Consider the following 18019-nt stretch of genomic DNA (forward strand, 5'->3'; position numbering starts at 1 on the left):
CTTTATTGTAATTGTTGCACCTTTTTGGCCTCGGCTTGTATCTTACACTCTGTATCACTAAGTTTGAGTTTATATCTGTGACATTGGCTGTTGATGCTCTGTAGCCCCTGACGAACCCAGTGATTTGGGGGAAACGCGTTGGGCGGGCGGGCTGACTTTTTCTTATTACAGGGATTGACAAAGGGGTAGACCGGGGCAGGGGTCGTCCTTTCTAGGACGAGTGCCCCGACAGTTCCCTGAGCGAGCAGGGGTAGTGGCACGACATCTCCCTGATAGGGTATACTAGGGCCACAGCCCTACCCTCCCTGGTCTCTGATTGTTTATCCCCTATCACTCCCTGACCATCACCTTGGCCTTGTGACTGACTCAGATTGCTGTCCACAATCTATGGCCTCTGGGTCCGGTGTGACTACTTTTTCTGTTGTATTGTTGTCAGTGGGGTCCTGTTTTTTAACTAGCACATTAAATGTTAAGTTTTAAGTTGTTATACCCCTTCTGTGAAGCACATTTTGAAACTGGGTATTTACTACAGAATCCTGTGATTTACTTTGTAAACAAGTGGCCTTCAATTCCGGACAAATTTTCTCTTCAAAAGCCCAATGACGCTCCTTCTCTTCTGAGCATTGTAGTTCGCCCGCAGAGCACTTTACATCCACATATGGGGTATGTTCTTACTCAGAAGAAATGGGGTTACAAATTTTGGGGGCCTTTATTCCTATTTTCCCTTGTGAAAATGAACAATTTAGGGTAACACCAGCATTTTAGTGAAAATAATATATTTTTTTTCATTTTCCCATCAAACTTTAGCGAAAATTCGTCAAACACCTGTGGGGTGTTAAGGCTCACTATACCCCTTGTTACGTTCCGTGAGGGGTTCACATGTGGGTCTTTTTTTTTTTGCGTTTATGTCAGAACCGCTGTAAAATCAGCCACCCCTGTGCAAATCACCAATTTAGGCCTCAACTGTACATAGTGCACTCTCACTCCTGAGCCTTGTTGTGCGTCCGCAGAGCATTTTACGGCCACATATGGGGTATTTTCATACTCAGGAGAAATTGCATTACAAATTTTGGAGGTCTTTTTTTTCCTTTTACCTCTTGTGAAAATAAAAAGTATGGGGCAACACCAGCATGTTAATGTAAAAAAAAAAAAAATGTTTTACACTAACAGGCTGGTGTAGCCTTCAACTTTTCCTTTTCATAAGGGGTAAAAGGAGAAAAAGCCCTGCAAAATTTGTAGTGCATTTTCTCCCGAGTACAGAGATACCCCATATGTGGCCCTAAACTGTTTCCTTGAAATACGACAAGGCTCTGAAGTGAGAGAGCGCCATGCGCATTTGAGGACGACATAGGGATTGCATAGGGGTGGACATAGGGGTATTCTATGCCATTGATTCCCAAACAGTGTGCCTCCAGCTGATGCTAAACTCCCAGCATGCCTGGACAGTCAGTGGCTGTCTGGAAATGCTGGTAGTTGTTGTTTTGCAACATCTGGAGGCTCTGTTTTGGAAACACTACCGTACAATGCGTTTCTCATTTTTATTTTGGGGGGGGGGTGGTGTAAGGGGGTGTAAGGGGGTGTAAGGGGGTGTATATGTAGTGTTTTACTTTTTATTATTTGTTAGTGTAGTGTAGTGTTTTTAGGGTACATTCACACTGGTGGGTTAAGGTGAGTTTCCCGCTAGGAGTTTGCGCTGCGGCGAAAAATTTGCGCAGCTCAAACTTGAAGCTTGAACCTCACTCTAAACTCGCTCGTGTGAATGTTCCCTGTACATTCACATGGAGGGGGGGGGGGGGCAAACCTCCAGCTGTTTCAAAACTACAACTCGCAGCATGTATTGACAGACCGTGCATGCTGGGAGTTGTACTTTTGCAACAGCTGTTAATTACCTTTGACTCAGGGATAAACCCTGAGCCACTAGTACCCTTATTATTCCCACCCCTAAAACATAGCTTTTATTAAGCACATGTAAAATATATTTATGGTGAATATGGAACTCTAAAGCGACAGTCTCAGCTGGTGTGTCTGTCAATATCACTTTTGTCACTCATAGTGCTCAATTCTATAGTGCATATACACCAGTGGTCTGCAGTACCACAGTGTTAGTTAACACCACCAGTATTTTACCAACCAGTGTGCCTCCAGCTGTTGCAAAACTACAACTCCCAGCATGTACTGATCGCCGAAGGGCATGCTGGGAGATGTAGTTATGCAACAGCTGGAGGTACTCAACTACAACTCCCAGCATGCCGAGACAGCTGTTTGCTGTTTGGGCATGCTGGGATTTGCAGTTTTGCAACATCTGGAGGGCTACAGTTTAGAGACCACTGCACAGTGATCTCCAAACTGTGGCCCTCCAGATGTTGCAAAACTACAAATCCCAGCATGCCCAGAAAGCAAACTGCTGTGTGGGCATGCTGGGAGTTGTAGTTTTGCAAGATCTAAGGGGCCACACTTTAGAGACCACTGCACAGTGATCTCCAAACTGTAGCCCTCCAGCTATTGCAAAACTACAAATCTCAGCATGCCCACACAGCAAACAGCTGTCTGGGCATGCTGGTAGTTGTAGTTTTGCAACATCTGGAGGGCTATAGTTTAGAGACCACTGTATAGTGGTCTCAAACTGTAGCCCTCCAGATGTTGCTAGGCAACTCACCGGCTTCCCTAGGGTCCAGAGAGCCGCGTCGCCGCCCTCTTCTGCAGCTGATCGTCGCCTGCTGTCGCATCAGATGGGTAAGTGGGCTTCGGCGCAGGTCCCTATTGGTCTCCCTGTTTTGCCCCGCCTATTGTATTCCACAGGAAAGAGGATATCGGACTACAGGGGAAGGAAATAGCATTTGTAATGTCAGTTAATTTGTTTTTGTATTTTTCTGTTTAGGTGTGTATTCACACACTAGGATGTTCAGAGCAGTTTTCTATTCTCACTGGATAGGGAATGGTTAATGCTCTGAACGTATGAGAACTCAGGTGTGTGTATTTTAAGCCAGACTTCTCCTGCATTCAGTGTTGGTTATTTAGTTCAATGCCACTATGTTTGTTTGTTCTATATTCTGACTATGTCTGCTTGAGCTTTTACCTTGTATTTATATTGTCATTTTATCTGGGTTTTTAGCCATGGTTTTATAGCATGCACCTTGTATTTTAGTCTGTGTTACATTAGTCGGTTTTAGCATTATGTTTGTGAGTTAGTCTTGCTAGTATTATCCGTGCTTTGTATTTTATAATTCCTGTTTGGTGGCCTGGAGTCTATCAAGTCTTGTATCTTGAGAAATCGCTTTCTGGTATCCTGACCAGTGTTCCTCTACCTTGTAGAGTTTAGTGTTCTTGTATCCATTTTTATGAAGTTCTGTGTTTTTATTTCTGTTTCCTACTGGGTCAGCATCCTGACAACACAGTGGAGTTTGACGCTGTCCAGTAGTCTATTTGGCTTTATTATTTATGGTTACTCCTTTTGTGGAGTGGGATGTTCAGTTTGTTTGATCTGTGTCCCAGTATGAACAGTTTCCTATGTTTCCTTATTAGTTTGTCTGTTCATATTCTGCCCTGATAGTATTTGTATCCTGTATGGTATATCTGGTTGTCTAGTAATTTTTCCGTTTCTGTTCTGGTCTGTGACCGACTATGTATATTATGTGTTTTTACACCACTGCACTTTAGCGCAGTCAGGGACCAGCTCCAAGTTTTTGATTCACTGATTAGGGTGTATGGGCAAATAGGCAGGGAGAATATTTTTAGGGTCAGTTTTGGCCTCACTTTCCCTGTCCCCCAGTCGGTCATGACAGCATTGCTCACAGACTGCCTTCATTATGCTGGAGAAAAAAAAAACTATTTGAATATTAGCGACAATTCTTTTTCTGTGACCTTTACCCATTTATTCTGCCTGCAACCTCAGCTCATTCACAACCCCTCAGTGACTTGTAACAATCATAAGTTATTAAAAGGAGAGGGACACCTATTCCTTATACATCCTATCTATAAATAAATACATATAGTAGCATTTTGTCAACCTTTTGTACCAGGCTTCATTCCCCCACAGCCAAGGGAACAGAACCCTCGGTGTGTTATTTAGCTGGATTACAGGCAGGTGGCCTGGCTTTGGGTCACTGGGCCTAGTGACCGTCTGAAAGCTGGGAGCTTATCACTGTCTAGTAGATCAGCTTAGTACAACAGACTGTTACCTACAACAACACAGGTCGCCACGAATGTGAGGAACAAACCGATCTCTCTGGCATGGAGGAAGAGTATGATGTCATTGTGCTAGGAACAGGGCTGAAGGTAGGAGAACCACTACATTTGGGATTGTTTGGACTCTTGTTACAAGTGGCTGGATTGTGGGACATTTCATTCCTATAGATGGACTACGTGTCCTCTAGGTTCAAACGGCATTGTTGGGGCACTGTGCACCTAAAATATGCACCCTCCATGTGGTGCTCAGTTTGTCACTCTTTGTTATGGAGGTTTTCTTCCCTATAGACCATTCTTGTAGGGGGGGGGGGGGGCTCTAGAACACTGAACATACTAAATATAATGTTTCCTTTTGTATGAAATTAGGAGGTATGAAAAGATATAGAAAGGCCATAGACTTGTATTGGTGATATACGGAGGTTCCTTACAACAGTGTGCATGAAGCTTCACATGTGCAATTTATGTAACAAGAAATCAAAATTAGGTCATTGTCACATGATGCAAAACCCGTTGCCCCACTTTTCCTTATTCCATATAGTTAATATATAAATTCCCCCCTGAGCTTTGCAGACTGCCCTGCTGCAGCAGAAGCTCTTCGGAGAACACTAAAGCATTTATTATACACTGATAAGCCATAACAATAAAGAAAACAATATTTATTAATATTCGACAATGGCACCTATTGGGAGTGGGCTATATTAGGGAGCAAAAGAACAAGCAGTGCTAGAAGTTGATGTGTTGGAAGCAGAATAATGGGTAAGGGTAAGAGTCTGAGCGGCTCGGACAAGGACCAAATTGTGATGGCTAGATGACTGGGCCAGCGCATCTGTAGGATGAAAGGTCTTTTGTTACATCTATAGTATACAATGGTTGGTACTGTCTAGTCCAATGTGATAGAAAAAAATGCTGTAGCACAAACTGCTAAGAAGATACTGCTGACTATGATGGAATGATGACAGTACAGACAGTGCATGATAACTTGCTATATAGGGGCAGCAGAGCTACAGACCAATCAGAGCACCTATGCTAACCTCTGTCCACTGCCAAAACCAACTACTATGGGTATGTGAGCATCAGAACTGGACCAGAAAGCAGTGGAAGAAGGCTTCCTGGTCTGACAAATCATATTTCCTTTTATATCATGTGGACTAGTCTGCTAGGTGCATGGGCATTGCTTACATAGGAGAGTGAAGGCATTAGCATGTGCTTTTGGAGGAAGACACAGTAAGGAAGGCAGAGTCATGTACGGGGAAACTTCAGTCCTTGCCTTCATGTAGATGTTATTTTGACACATCCCTGTCTATCTAAACATTATTGCAGGCAAAGTTCACTCCTTCATTCCAGCTGTATTCACTAAGACAGTGGTATCTCTCAAATGAATAATGTACCCTACCACACTTTAGAAATAGTTCTATTAGGGTACGCACACACGTGTATTTTTTACTGCAGATTTGCTGTAGCAGATTTTGCTACTTATTAAAGTCAATGGACAGCAGATCTGCAGCAAAAATATGCACATGCAAATGTACCCTTAATGTGGCAAAGAGTTGAAGGTGTTGACCTTGAACTTTGCCGGATCTCAATCTAATTGAATGTCCAATTCATAGAGGCCCCACCTTGCAGTTTACAGGACTTAAAGGGTAGTCCAATCTCATCATTTACTCTAAGCAAACCATGCCCACAGTGAATTATTGTGGTGGTAGCAACATGCTGCAGGGATGCTGGTCAGAATTAATGGAATGATAACTGGAGCGAAATACAGAGCAGTCTTTAAAAAAAATTGATGCAGTGTGCAGAAGACTTGAGACCGGGACCAAAGTTAATCTTTGGACCTGAATCCAACTGAGGATCTATGGCAAGACTTGCCGTTTGCCGTTAACAGACGGTCTCCATCCAATCTGACTGCGTTTCAGCTATTTTTCCATTTCCATCTGTAGATGTACAAAGCTGATGGAGACCTACTTCAAAAGTATTGACTATGCATGCTATGTTGATCACATGGCTATTTGGATTTATAGGGGTATTCCACTGGAAAACTTTTTTTCATTTATTTATTTATTTTAATCAACTGGTGCCAGAAAGTTAAACAGATTTGTAAATTACTTCTATTGAAAAATCTTACTCCTTCCCGTACTTAGCTGATGCTGTTTGATCAACAAGAAGTTCTTTTCTTTTTTAATTTCCTTTCTGTCTTACCACAGTGCTCTCTGCTGACACCTCTGTCCATTTTAGGAACTGTCCAGAGTAGGAGCAAATCCCCAAAGAAAACCTATCCTGCTCTGGACAGTTCCTGACATAAAGAGAGGTGTCAGCAGAGAGCACTGTGGTCAGACAGAAAGGAAATTCTTAAAGAAAATAACTTCCTGTGGATCATACATCAGCTGATAAGTACTGGAAGGATTAAGATTTTTGTAATAGAAGTATTTTACAAATCTGTTTAACTTTTCTCTCACCAGTTGATTTAAAAAAAAAAAAAAGTTTTCCAGTGGAGTACCCCTTTTAAGCTTGTAGGAGTAGCAAAATAGACATAAAATCTAAGAGGGTGAATCTGGCTTACCCGTTGCGGCCTAGAGCCAAAAACAGCTAAACATTATGTAACACCCATAGAGGATAATGGTTGTCATGACAACAACATAGCTCACGGTTCTGTTCATGCAATTCTCATTACAATACCATTAATTAAGGGGACCCTAGTTCTTGAGACAAGTGCAGGTCCTAGAGGTGATATACACATACACTGCTCCAAAAAATAAAGGGAACACTTAAACAACACATTGTAACTCCAATGTAACTTTCACTTGAGTGGTAGCATGAGATGGAGTCTACAACCCACACAAGTGGCTCAGGTAGTGCAGCTCATCCAGGATGGCACATCAATGCGAGCTGTGGCAAGAAGGTTTGCTGTGTCTGTCAGCGTAGTGTCCAGAGCATGGAGGCGCTACCTGGAGATAGGAAAGTACATCAGGAGACATGGAGGAGGCCGTAGGAGGCCAACAAATCAGCAGCAGGACCTCTACCTCCACCTTTGTTCAAGGAGGAGCACTGCCAGAACCCTGCAAAATTACCACCAGCAGGCCCCAAATGTGCATGTGTCCACTCAAACAGTCAGAAACAGACTCCCTGAGGGTGATACGAGGGCCAGACATCCACAAGTGGGGGTTGTGCTTACAGCCCAACACCATGCAGCACATTTGGCATTTGCCAGAGAACACCAAGATTGGCAAATTCTCCACTGGTGCCCTGTGCTCTTCACAGATGAAAGCAGGTTCACACTGAGCGCATGTGACAGACATGACAGTCTGGAGACACCGTGGAGAGCGAGCAACATCCTCCAGCATGGAGGATTGGTGGTGGGTTAGTAATGGTGTGGGGTGGCATTTCTTTAGGGGGGGGGGAGGGCGCACAGCCCTCCATGTGCTTGCCAGAGGTAGCCTGACTGCCATTAGGTACCGAGATGAGATCCTTAGAACCCTTGTGAGAACATGCTTGTGCGGTTGGCCCTGGGTTCCTCCTAATGCAAGACAATGCTAGACCTCATGTGGCTGGAGTGTGTCAGCAGTTCCTGCAAGAGGAAGGCAGTGATGCTATGGACTGGCCCACCCGTTCCCCAGACCTAAATCCGAATGAGCACATCTGGGACATCATGTCTCACTGCATCCACCAAGGCCATGTTGCACCACAGACTGCCCAGGAGTTGGCGGATGCTTTAGTCCAGGTCTGGGAGGACATCCCTAAGGAGACCACCTCATCAGGAGCATGCGCAGGTGTTGTAGGGAGGTCATATGGGCACGTGGAGGCCACACACACTACTGAGCCTCATTTTGACTTGTTTTAAGGACATTACATCGAAGTTGGATCAGCCTGTAGTGTGGTTTTCCACTTTGATTTTTAGTGTGACTCCATATCCAGACCTCCATGGGTTGATAAATTTGATTTCCATTGATAATTTTTGTGTGATTTTGTTGTCCGCACATTCAACTATGTAAAGACGAAAGTATTTCATATGATTAGTTCATTCATTCAGATCTAGGATGTGTCATCTTAGTGTTCCCTTCATTTTTTGAGTAGTGTATATCAGACTTTTATGGCATATCCTGTGGATATTATGTCAAAATGGGATTACCACTTTAGGCCACTTTCACACTGCCTTCATGATCCTGCCTGACTTTGACCCATTATTCATCAATAACTGATCGAGAATTAACGGATCAAATAACTGACCACAACAGATCATGGCTAATGTCCATTATTTTAACGAAAATTCTGTTGAAATAACAGACATTGGCCATCCGTTATGATCCTTTATTGTCTGCTAATTTAAACCCCTTTTTGACTTCCTGGTTGAGAGGGTTTACTGAGCATGCTCAGTAGCAATAAGGGATCATAACAGAATATACAAATAAGGGTTACTAATGGATGGTAATTTGTGGTCATGTGTTATCCATAGACTTCAATGTTAAAATTTTACCATCCATTATTTTACCGTTATTTTTGATGGGAGAAAAATTTGTTTTTTGTCCCTTCAAAATAAAGTCATTCATTACAGGCTATAACTGGTGACAACGGATGCTCCAAAAATTCCAATTGACATAAATGGGATTCTTTGACTCCCGTTTTGGGGATTTTACAATGGAAGATAACGGGAGAATTTACAGGGTGACAACGGTTGTGTGAAAGGGGCCTTAAAGAAGCACTCTAAGCAATTTTCTTTTTTTGCCTTTATAGTGCAGCATAAGCTATTATAAAAGAATGATATAGAGGTTCGATTTGCACTCCTATCTATAATGCAGTCTACATTCCCCATGAATATTCTGGCTGAGGGTGTGGAGTTTGCTCTTTGCTAACACCTCTGTCCATGTCAGAAACTGTCCAGAGCAGGAGCAAATCCCCATAGCAAACCTCTCCTGCTCTGGACAGTTCCTGACATGGACAGAGGTGTCAGCAGAGAGCACTGTGGTCAGACTGAAAAGAACAACTCTACTTCCTCTGGAACATACAGCACCTGATAAGTACTGGAAGGATAAGGATTTTTTAATAGAAGTAATTTACAAATCTGTTTAACTTTCTGGAGCCAGTTTGTATGAAAGGACACTTTTATTTCTGTGTTTTAGTTCTTTTCTCCTGGCTTTCTAAAAATCATAACTCTTTTATATTTCCATCCACAGACCCATGTGAGGGCTTTTTGTTTGTGTGACCAATTGTACTTTGTAATGACATCACTCATTTCAGCATAAAATGTACTGCAAACCCCAAAAAGTATTATTTGTAGAAGGAAATTGAAAAGAAAACTGACATTTTTCTAATTTCAGAGGGTTTTGTTTTTACGCTGTACACTTTGTTAAAAATTACATGTTTTCTTTATTATGTGGGTCAATACAATTAAATAATACCAATGATTATATATTTTTTTCACAAAATAAGTATTTTTAAAATTGCCCTATTTTGACTACCTATAACTTTCTCATTTTTGTGTATATGGGGCTATATGAGGGCTCACTTTTCTGTACATGATCTGTAGTTTTTTTTTTGTACCACTTTTGTGTATATGTGACCATTTGATCGCATTTTATTTTTTGGAATGTGATGTGACCAAAACACAGCAATTTTGGACTTTCTTATTTATGTTTACAGCATTCACTGTACGATATCATTTATATTATATCTTGATAGTATGGACATTTACGTACACAGTGATACCAAATATGTTTATTCATTATTTTCTTTTATGCTTTTTTGTTGGAAAAGGGGAGATTGCACATACTGAACATTGCTGTCAGGATCCGGACTGGTATACGGGGAGGACACGGGTGGTGGATCCTCTGTGTCAATGAGGTGATGGCGTGGGCCGTACCAGGGGAACGTAATCTAAGGGGTTACTGGTTTTCACCAGAGCCGGCCGCAAAGCGGGATGGACTTGCAGCAGCAGGTAACCCCCAGGTTGTTCCATCCGATAGCGACTCAACCCCGACTAACTGCTGAGACAGGCGCGGTACAAGGGATTAGACAAGAGCAAGGTCGGATGTAGCAGAAGGTCTGGGCAGGCAGCATCGGTTCGTAGTCAGGGGCAACGGCAAGAGTCTGGATACACAGGAATGGAACACACAGAAACGCTTTCTCAGGGCACAAGGCAACAAGATCCGGCAGGGACAGGAAGGGGAAGTGGGTTTTTATGGTGTGGGGAGTGCTTGGAACTAATTGGGCCAGGCACCAATTAATGGTGCACTGGCCCTTTAAATCTGAGAGACCTGGTGCGCACGCGCCCTAGAGAGCGGGGCCATGCGCGCCGGTGCATTGCCGTGGAATGAGATTTGCCATAGAATGAGATGGTCCGCCTCCATCACATCCTATTGGCTCTCTCTTGTCACGTGACATATTTAAACGTCACGCATCGATGCGCACTGTAGTGTCAGTTTGGCTATCACAGGGAGAGGATCTCCTCACCCTGTGATAGCTGAAGCTGTACGGAGCTCTCATGGCCTCTGTGGCCCGACAGAAGTTCACACATGTACGCAGCTCATACGGCTGCCTCATATACATTTACTGTTGATCCACAGCGCTATCGGGATCCCGATGCCGCTGTCATCAGTGTGCGTCCCCGCGAGCGCCCCACGCCCGCAGCTGTACTCCCCGTCCCGTTAACGCTCAGGGAGCGGGGAACAGAAAGTAGAGCATCGGGCGCAGGTTAAGTTATTCGCGTAGTGCTGTGCATGCGCAGTACTACTTTACCTGCGCCCGATGCTCTACTTTCTGTTCCCCGCTCCCTGAGCGTTAACGGGACGGGGAGTACAGCTACGGAGGGACGGGGAGTAGAGCTGCGGGGGACGGGGAGTACAGCTGCGGGCGTGGGGCGCTGGCGGGGACGCACACTGATGACAGCGGCATCGGGCATAGGAATCCCCGTAGCGCTGTTGATCGCTCCCTGAGCGTTAACAGGGGACTGGGAATAGACCTACGGGGGACAGGGAGTAGAGCTGCGGGGGACGGGGAGTAGAGCTGCGGGGGACGGGGAGTAGAGCTGCGGGGGACGGGGAGTAGAGCTGCGGGGGACGGGGAGTGGAGCTGCGGGGACGGGGAGTGGAGCTGCGGGCGTGGGGCGCTCGCGGGGACGCACACTGATGACAGCGCCATCGGGCATAGTGTTCCCGATAGCGCTGTGGATGTAATAATAGAGTAAATGTATATGAGGCAGCCGTATGAGCTGCGTACGTGTGAACTTCTGTCGGGCCACAGAGGCCATGAGAGCTCCGTACAGCTTCAGCTATCACAGGGTGAGGAGATCCTCTCCCTGTGATAGCCAAACTGACACTACTGTGCGCATCGATGCGTGACATTTAAATATGTCACGTGACAAGAGAGAGCCAATAGGATGTGATGGAGGCGGACCATCTCATTCTATGGCAAATCTCATTCCACGGCAATGCACCGGGACTGAGCAGGAGGACGGGGCCGGTGAGTGACACGGGATGCGACCCGCGGGCGGGCACATCCCGTCACGGGGATCGCATCCCCGCCGAGGGACACAGAGCAGCGCTCCCGGTCAGACTCGCTGACCGGGGCGCTGCAAGCAGGAGAGTAACGCCGCGAGCGCTCTGGAGGGGAGGCGGGGCCCGGAGCGCTCGCCGTTACAATTGCTATGCTTAGGATCAGTATTATCAGCAATCTTCTTCACTGGGCTGCTCAATGTTAGACCAGAGAAGAAGACCCGGGAGAGTGGCAAAAGCAGGTGAGGGGAGGGAGGGTGCCGCGGGCGATCCGATCATCCATTCAAAGTGCCACATTGCCCCAGATGCCGTGATCTGTATTGATCACAGCATCTGAGGGGTTAATGGTGGACATCAGCGTGATCACTCATGTCCGCCATTACCGGCAGGTCCCTGGCCTCTGATATAATCACTGAAGCACCGGATTTAAAACATAACTTTTAATTATAACCGTTTTCAAACTAAACTATGCCCCTCTGGACATAAAATGCAAAAATATGCAACAATAATATGCAAAGTATGCAACAAAATAGTACAGATGGGTTCACCAATTGATACAATAGATACTCAATACTAAGAAATAGATATATCTCAGTGGCAAGGTGTTGGTATTACTTTTAATGTTATATCCACTAAATCCACCTAGCAACACCGTTAGCACAATAGCCCAGCTCCACAGAAAATAAAGTATACAGTCTCAAAGAAACACCTTTATTTTCATACCCAACGCGTTTCACCCGACTGGTAATTGGGATCCTCATGAGTAACACTGAGACAAAACAAGTCATTAGCTTAAGAACCCGTAAGTAACAGAGTTACTGCTGGAACTTAGTGGGACCATACCCTTAAGATACATCAGATAACAGCGATATCCAGCAGTAAATTAAAGAGAGATTGCTCCTTATAGGAGCACTTCCAGCACCCCGTGCCCATGATGTAAGAAGCACAGGGTTGTCCTGCAGGCTCAGGGAGCATCAGTGTCAGCGTGAGGTATCTGTCAACATTTAAATTAAATGAAACGCTATGGCAGGAGACCCAGGAGGACCCCACTGCTGACACAGAGACATAAAAAAGCAACACTACATTTTGTCAAAATGAACTTGAGTAAGCCAAAATCCTTCTGGGAAAATGTCTTGTGGACAGATGAGACCAAGATAGAGCTATTTGGTAAAGCACATCATTCTACTGTTTACCGAAAACGGAATGAGGCCTAAAAAGAAAAGAACACAGTATCTACAGTGTAATATGGTGGAGGTTCAATGATGTTTTGGGGTTGTTTTGCTGCCTCTGACACTGGGTGCCTTGAATGTGTGCAAGGCGTCATGAAATCTGAGGATTACCAAGGGATTTTGGGTCGCAGTGTACAGTCCAGTGTCAGAAAGCTGGGTTTTCATCTGAGATCTTGGGTCTTCCAGCAGGACAATGACCTCAAACATATGTCAAAAAGCACCAAGAAATGGATGGCAACAAAGCACTGGAGAGTTCTGAAGTGGCCAGCAATGAGTCCAGATCTAAATCCCATTGAAAACCTGTGAAGAGATCTTAAAATTGCTGTTGGGAAAAGGTGTCCTTCCAATAAGAGAGGCCTGGAGCAGTTTGCAAAGGAAGAGTGGTCCAACATTCCGGCTGAGAGGTTTATGAAGCTTATTGATGGTTATAGGAAGCGACTGATTTCATTTATTTTTTCCAAAGGGTGTGCAACCAAATATAACTTAAGGGTGCCAATAATTTTGTCCAGCCCATTTGTGGAGTTTGGTGTGACATTATGTCCAATTAGCTTTTTTTTCCTCCCTTTTTTGGTTAAGTTCCAATACACACAAAGGGAATAAACATGTGTATAGCAAAACATGTGGTACTGCAATACTTTTCTGTGAGAAATACTTCATTCTCTAGAAAAATTTCAGGGGTGCCATGACTGTATATGACTATGTGCTATTTGGACCTATGCATTGGTCCTTTGCGTGAGCATCAAACCAACAGATGTTTCTGCACAGTAGACTACAATACAGACTCCCATAGATGAGGCCAACTGGCCCAAGGACATTAGAATAAGATCCACAATCCACAGAAGGCTTTATTAGAGTACTTTAATTGGCAATATATGGCATATAGGGACTACCTATATAACCACACTTTATCATGCACAGCTGTCTGACTGCGCATAAAAAGAGAAAAACACTTTTTACAAATAAGCTAATCCCAATGTACGTTTCTGCCCGCATAGAGGATTTATATAACTAAAGGACATCTTCAGGGGAACTCATAAAATGCCAAATGGAAAACAAAAAGCATAAATGCAGTGTGTAGTCATACATGTATACATCACACTAATACAGTATAGTGTGTAGTCATACAAATAAACGGTGACCTACAATTTAAATGAAGCCATGCATAGTAGGATGCATTTTCTACAGCACCGGAGGGGAACACCGCTGGATGACGGACATATGTGAAGGGGGCCTTAGAGATAGCAGCAGCATACATATCTGAGAGCTAGCAGGAGGGGATCTGGTAGGTGATGATGTCATCATGTAGTTCACAGGAAGTCAGCTGACCCAGAACTGCCTTCCTTTGACACACATTAACCCCCTAAGAACCAAGGACGTACCGGTACGTCCTGAGTCCTCTCCCTTTCTACAACGCAGGGGCCACGGCGTGGCCCCGCGTCATAGCAGGTCGGGCCCGGCTACTAGCAACGGCCGGGACCCCTGGCTAATAGGGCACGCAACTGATCGCGATGCCATGCGCTATTAACCCTTTAAACGTGGCGTTCAAAGTTGATCGCCATGTCTAAAGTAAAACTGAACTGCTGCCGGTTAGCTCAGGGGGCTGTTCGGGATCGCTGCGGCAAAATTGTGGCATTCCGAACAGCTGTAGGACACGAGGAGGGTCCCCTTACCTGCCTCCTGGTGTCCGATCGCCGAATGACTGCTCAGTGCCCAAGATCCAGGCATGAGCAGTCAAGCAGCAAAATCATTGATCTATGTTATCCTATGGCATAATAAAGATCAATGTAAAAGATCAGTGTGTGCAGTGTTATAGCCTCCTATGAGAGCTATAACACTGCAAAAAAAAAAAAAATGAAAAAAGTTCATAAAGATCATTTAACCCCTTCCCTAATAAAAGTTTGAATCCCCCCCGTTTCCCATAAAAAAAGTAAATAAAAAATGCGTAAATAAAAATAAACATATGTGATATCGCCGCGTTCGGAAATATCCGCATTATAAAAATATATCGTTAATTAAACCGCACGGTCAATGGCGTAGGCACAAAAAAATCCCAAAATAGCATATTTTTGGTCACTTTTTATATCATGAAAAAATGAATAAAAAGCAACCAAAAAGTCTGATCAATACAAAAATGGTACCGCTAAAAACTTCAGATCACGGCGCAAAAAAATTAGCCCTCATTCCGCCCCATACGTGGAAAAATAAAAGTTATAGGGGTCAGAAGATGACAATTTTAAACGTATACATTTTCCTGCATGTAGTTATGATTTTTTCCAGAAGTGCGACAAAATCAAACCTATATAAGTAGGGTATCATTTTAACCGTATGGACCTACAGAATAAAGATAAGGTGTCATTTTTACCGAAAAATGTATTGTGTAGAAACAGAAGCCCCCAAAAGTTACAAAATGGCGTTTTTTCTTCAATATTGTTGCAATATGATTTTTTTTTTCCCTTTCGCCATAGATTTTTTGGTAAAATGACTGATGTCATTGCAAAGTAGAATTGGTGGCACAAAAAATAAGCCCTCATATGGATTTGTTGGTCTAAAATTGAAAGGGTTATGATTTTTAAAAGGTAAGGAGGAAAAAACTAAAGTGCAAAAACATAAAAACGCTTGGTCCTTGTGAGAGACAGACTGGTGAATACATGACTGTGTTAGAGTAATAAAATGCATTGATACAGCTGTGCAAGTGTTGATTTTGGGTGTGCATGATATGGGCAAAAACCAGAGTGCTTCTTTAAAGGGGTACATCCGTGGAAAACTTTTTTTTTTTTTTTTTTTTTTTTTAAATCAACTGGTGCCAGAAAGTTAAACAGATTTGTAAATCACTTCTATTAAAAAATCTTAAAGGGGTATTCCAGGCAAAACCTTTTTTTATATATATCAACTGGCTCTTAATCCTTCCAATAGATATTAGCTTCTGAAGTTTTCTGTCTAACTGCTCAATGATGATGTCACGTGAGTAATCAGAGAGCAGTTAGACAGAAAACAACAACTCAACCTCAGAAGCTAATAACTATTGGAAGGATTAAGATTTTTTAATAGGAGTAATTTACAAATCTGTTTAACTTTCCAGAGCCAGTTGATATATAAAAAAAAAGTTTTGGCCTGGAATACCCCTTTAACCCCTTAAGGACGCAGGACGTACTCAAACGGCCCGTTTTCCGAGTCCTTAAGGACTCAGGACGTTTGAGTACGTCCTGTCAAATCCCGCCCCCCCGCCGCTAGCCGGAGGGGAGCCGGTGCCCGATGCCTGCTGAAATCGTTCAGCAGGCATCGGGGCATATCGCCCAGGGGGGCCATTATGCCCCCCCATGTCGGCGATGGCCGAAGATCGCTGGACAATTCAGTCCAGCGATCTGCGGCAGATTCCGGGTCAATCGAGTCTCCGGTGACCCGGTGACCCGGAATTACAGGCTATTCAGCCAGAGCCTGCAGGGGTAAGGTGGCACTGGTGCCACCTCACGATCGCCCTGATTCGTCGGCCGGATTACCGGCCGACCAATCAGGGCACCTGCTGCGGGTGTCACTCCCGCAACCCGCTCCGCCCCTCTTCCGGAGGACGTGAGCGGGTGCGGGACGTGCACCCCGGGTGCTGGGGACCCCGATCCCCGGCGCCCCTGTTGGGATCGGGGCCCCAGGAGCGACGGCAGCGGCGGCGGCGACGACGAGGGACTGACCTCATGCAGCTGGATCGTTGGAGGTGAGTGACAGCCTCCTGCTGTTGCTTAGCAACAGCTCCCAGCATGCAAAAAGGGCATGCTGGGACTTGTAGTTTTGCAACAGCTGGAGGCACATTATTTCTATGGAAAAGTGTACCTTCAGCTGTTGTGTAACTACAACTCCCAGCTTGCACCAACAGCTAAAGTGCATGCTGGGAGTTGTAGTAGTACATCTGCTGGTTGCATAACTACAACTCCCAGCATGCCCGTTGGCTGTCGGTGACTGCTGGGAGTTGTAGTTTTGCAACAGCTGAAGGCACACTGAGTTATGTAGCAAACCAGTGTGTCTCCAGCTGTTGCATAACTACAGTCCCCAGCATCCCCAGCCAAAGTAGTATGCCTCCAGCTGTTGCATAACTACAAGACCCAGCATGCCCTTCCGCTGTCCGTACATGCTGGGGGTTGTAGCTTTTGCAACAGCTGAAGGCACACTGGTTGCAAAACACTGAGTTTGTTACCAAACTCTGTGTTTCACAACCAGTGTGCCTCCAGCTGTTGCAAAACTACAACTCCCAGCATGCACTGATAGACCGTACATGCTGGGAGTTGTAGTTTTGCAACAGCTGGATGTCCCCCCCCCCGCCCCCCCCCAATGTGAACGTACAGGGTACACTCACATTGGCGGAGGATAACAGTAAGTATCCGGCTGCAAGTTTGAGCTGCGGCTCAAACTGCCAGCGTGAAACTACTGTGAACCCCCGCCCGTGTGACTGTACCCTAAAAACACTACACTACACTAACACACAATAAAATAAAAAGTAAAAATCACTACATATACACATTCCCCTACACAGCCCCCCTCCCCTCCCCAATAAAAATGAAAAACGTCTGGTACGCCACTGTTTCCAAAACGGAGCCTCCAGCTGTTGCAAAACAACTACTCCCAGTATTGCCAGATAGCCACTGACTGTCTAGGCATGCTGGGAGTTTTACAACAGCTGGAGGCACCCTGTTTGGGAATCACTGGCGTAGAATACCCCTATATCCACCCCTATGCAAGTCCCTAATTTAGGCCTCAAATGCACATGGCGCTCTCACTTTGGAGCCCTGTCGTATTTCAAGGCAACAGTTTAGGGTCACATATGGGGTATCGCCGTACTCGGGAGAAATTGTGTTACAAATTTTGGGGGGTATTTTCTGCTTTTACCCTTTTTAAAAATGTAAAATTTTTGGGAAAAGAGGCATTTTAGGTAAAAAAAATTTTTTTTTTTTTACATATGCAAAAGTCGTGAAACACCTGTGGGGTATTAAGGTTCACTTAACCCCTTGTTACGTTCCCCGAGGGGTCTAGTTTCTAAAATGGTATGCCATGTGTTTGTTTTTTTTTTGCTGTCCTGGCACCATAGGGGCTTCCTAAATGCGGCATGCCCCCAGAGCAAAATTTGCTTTCAAAAAGCCA

At 44.7% G+C, this 18019-nt stretch overlaps 1 protein-coding gene across 1 annotated transcript in view; it reads left to right on the forward strand.

Moving 5' to 3' along the window:
- Window positions 1–4162: 4162 nt before the first annotated feature.
- Window positions 4163–18019, forward strand: part of LOC130276025 (rab GDP dissociation inhibitor beta-like) — a 70092-nt gene continuing 56235 nt past the window's right edge. Inside the window, exon 1 of the mRNA XM_056524820.1 lies at window positions 4163–4275. Coding sequence (XP_056380795.1) covers window positions 4231–4275 — 45 coding nt within the window. The 5' untranslated portion in view covers window positions 4163–4230. The remainder of the gene's footprint in view (window positions 4276–18019) is intronic.

Source organism: Hyla sarda, chromosome 6 (genome assembly GCF_029499605.1).
Source record: "Hyla sarda isolate aHylSar1 chromosome 6, aHylSar1.hap1, whole genome shotgun sequence".
Lineage (NCBI taxonomy): Eukaryota > Metazoa > Chordata > Amphibia > Anura > Hylidae > Hyla > Hyla sarda.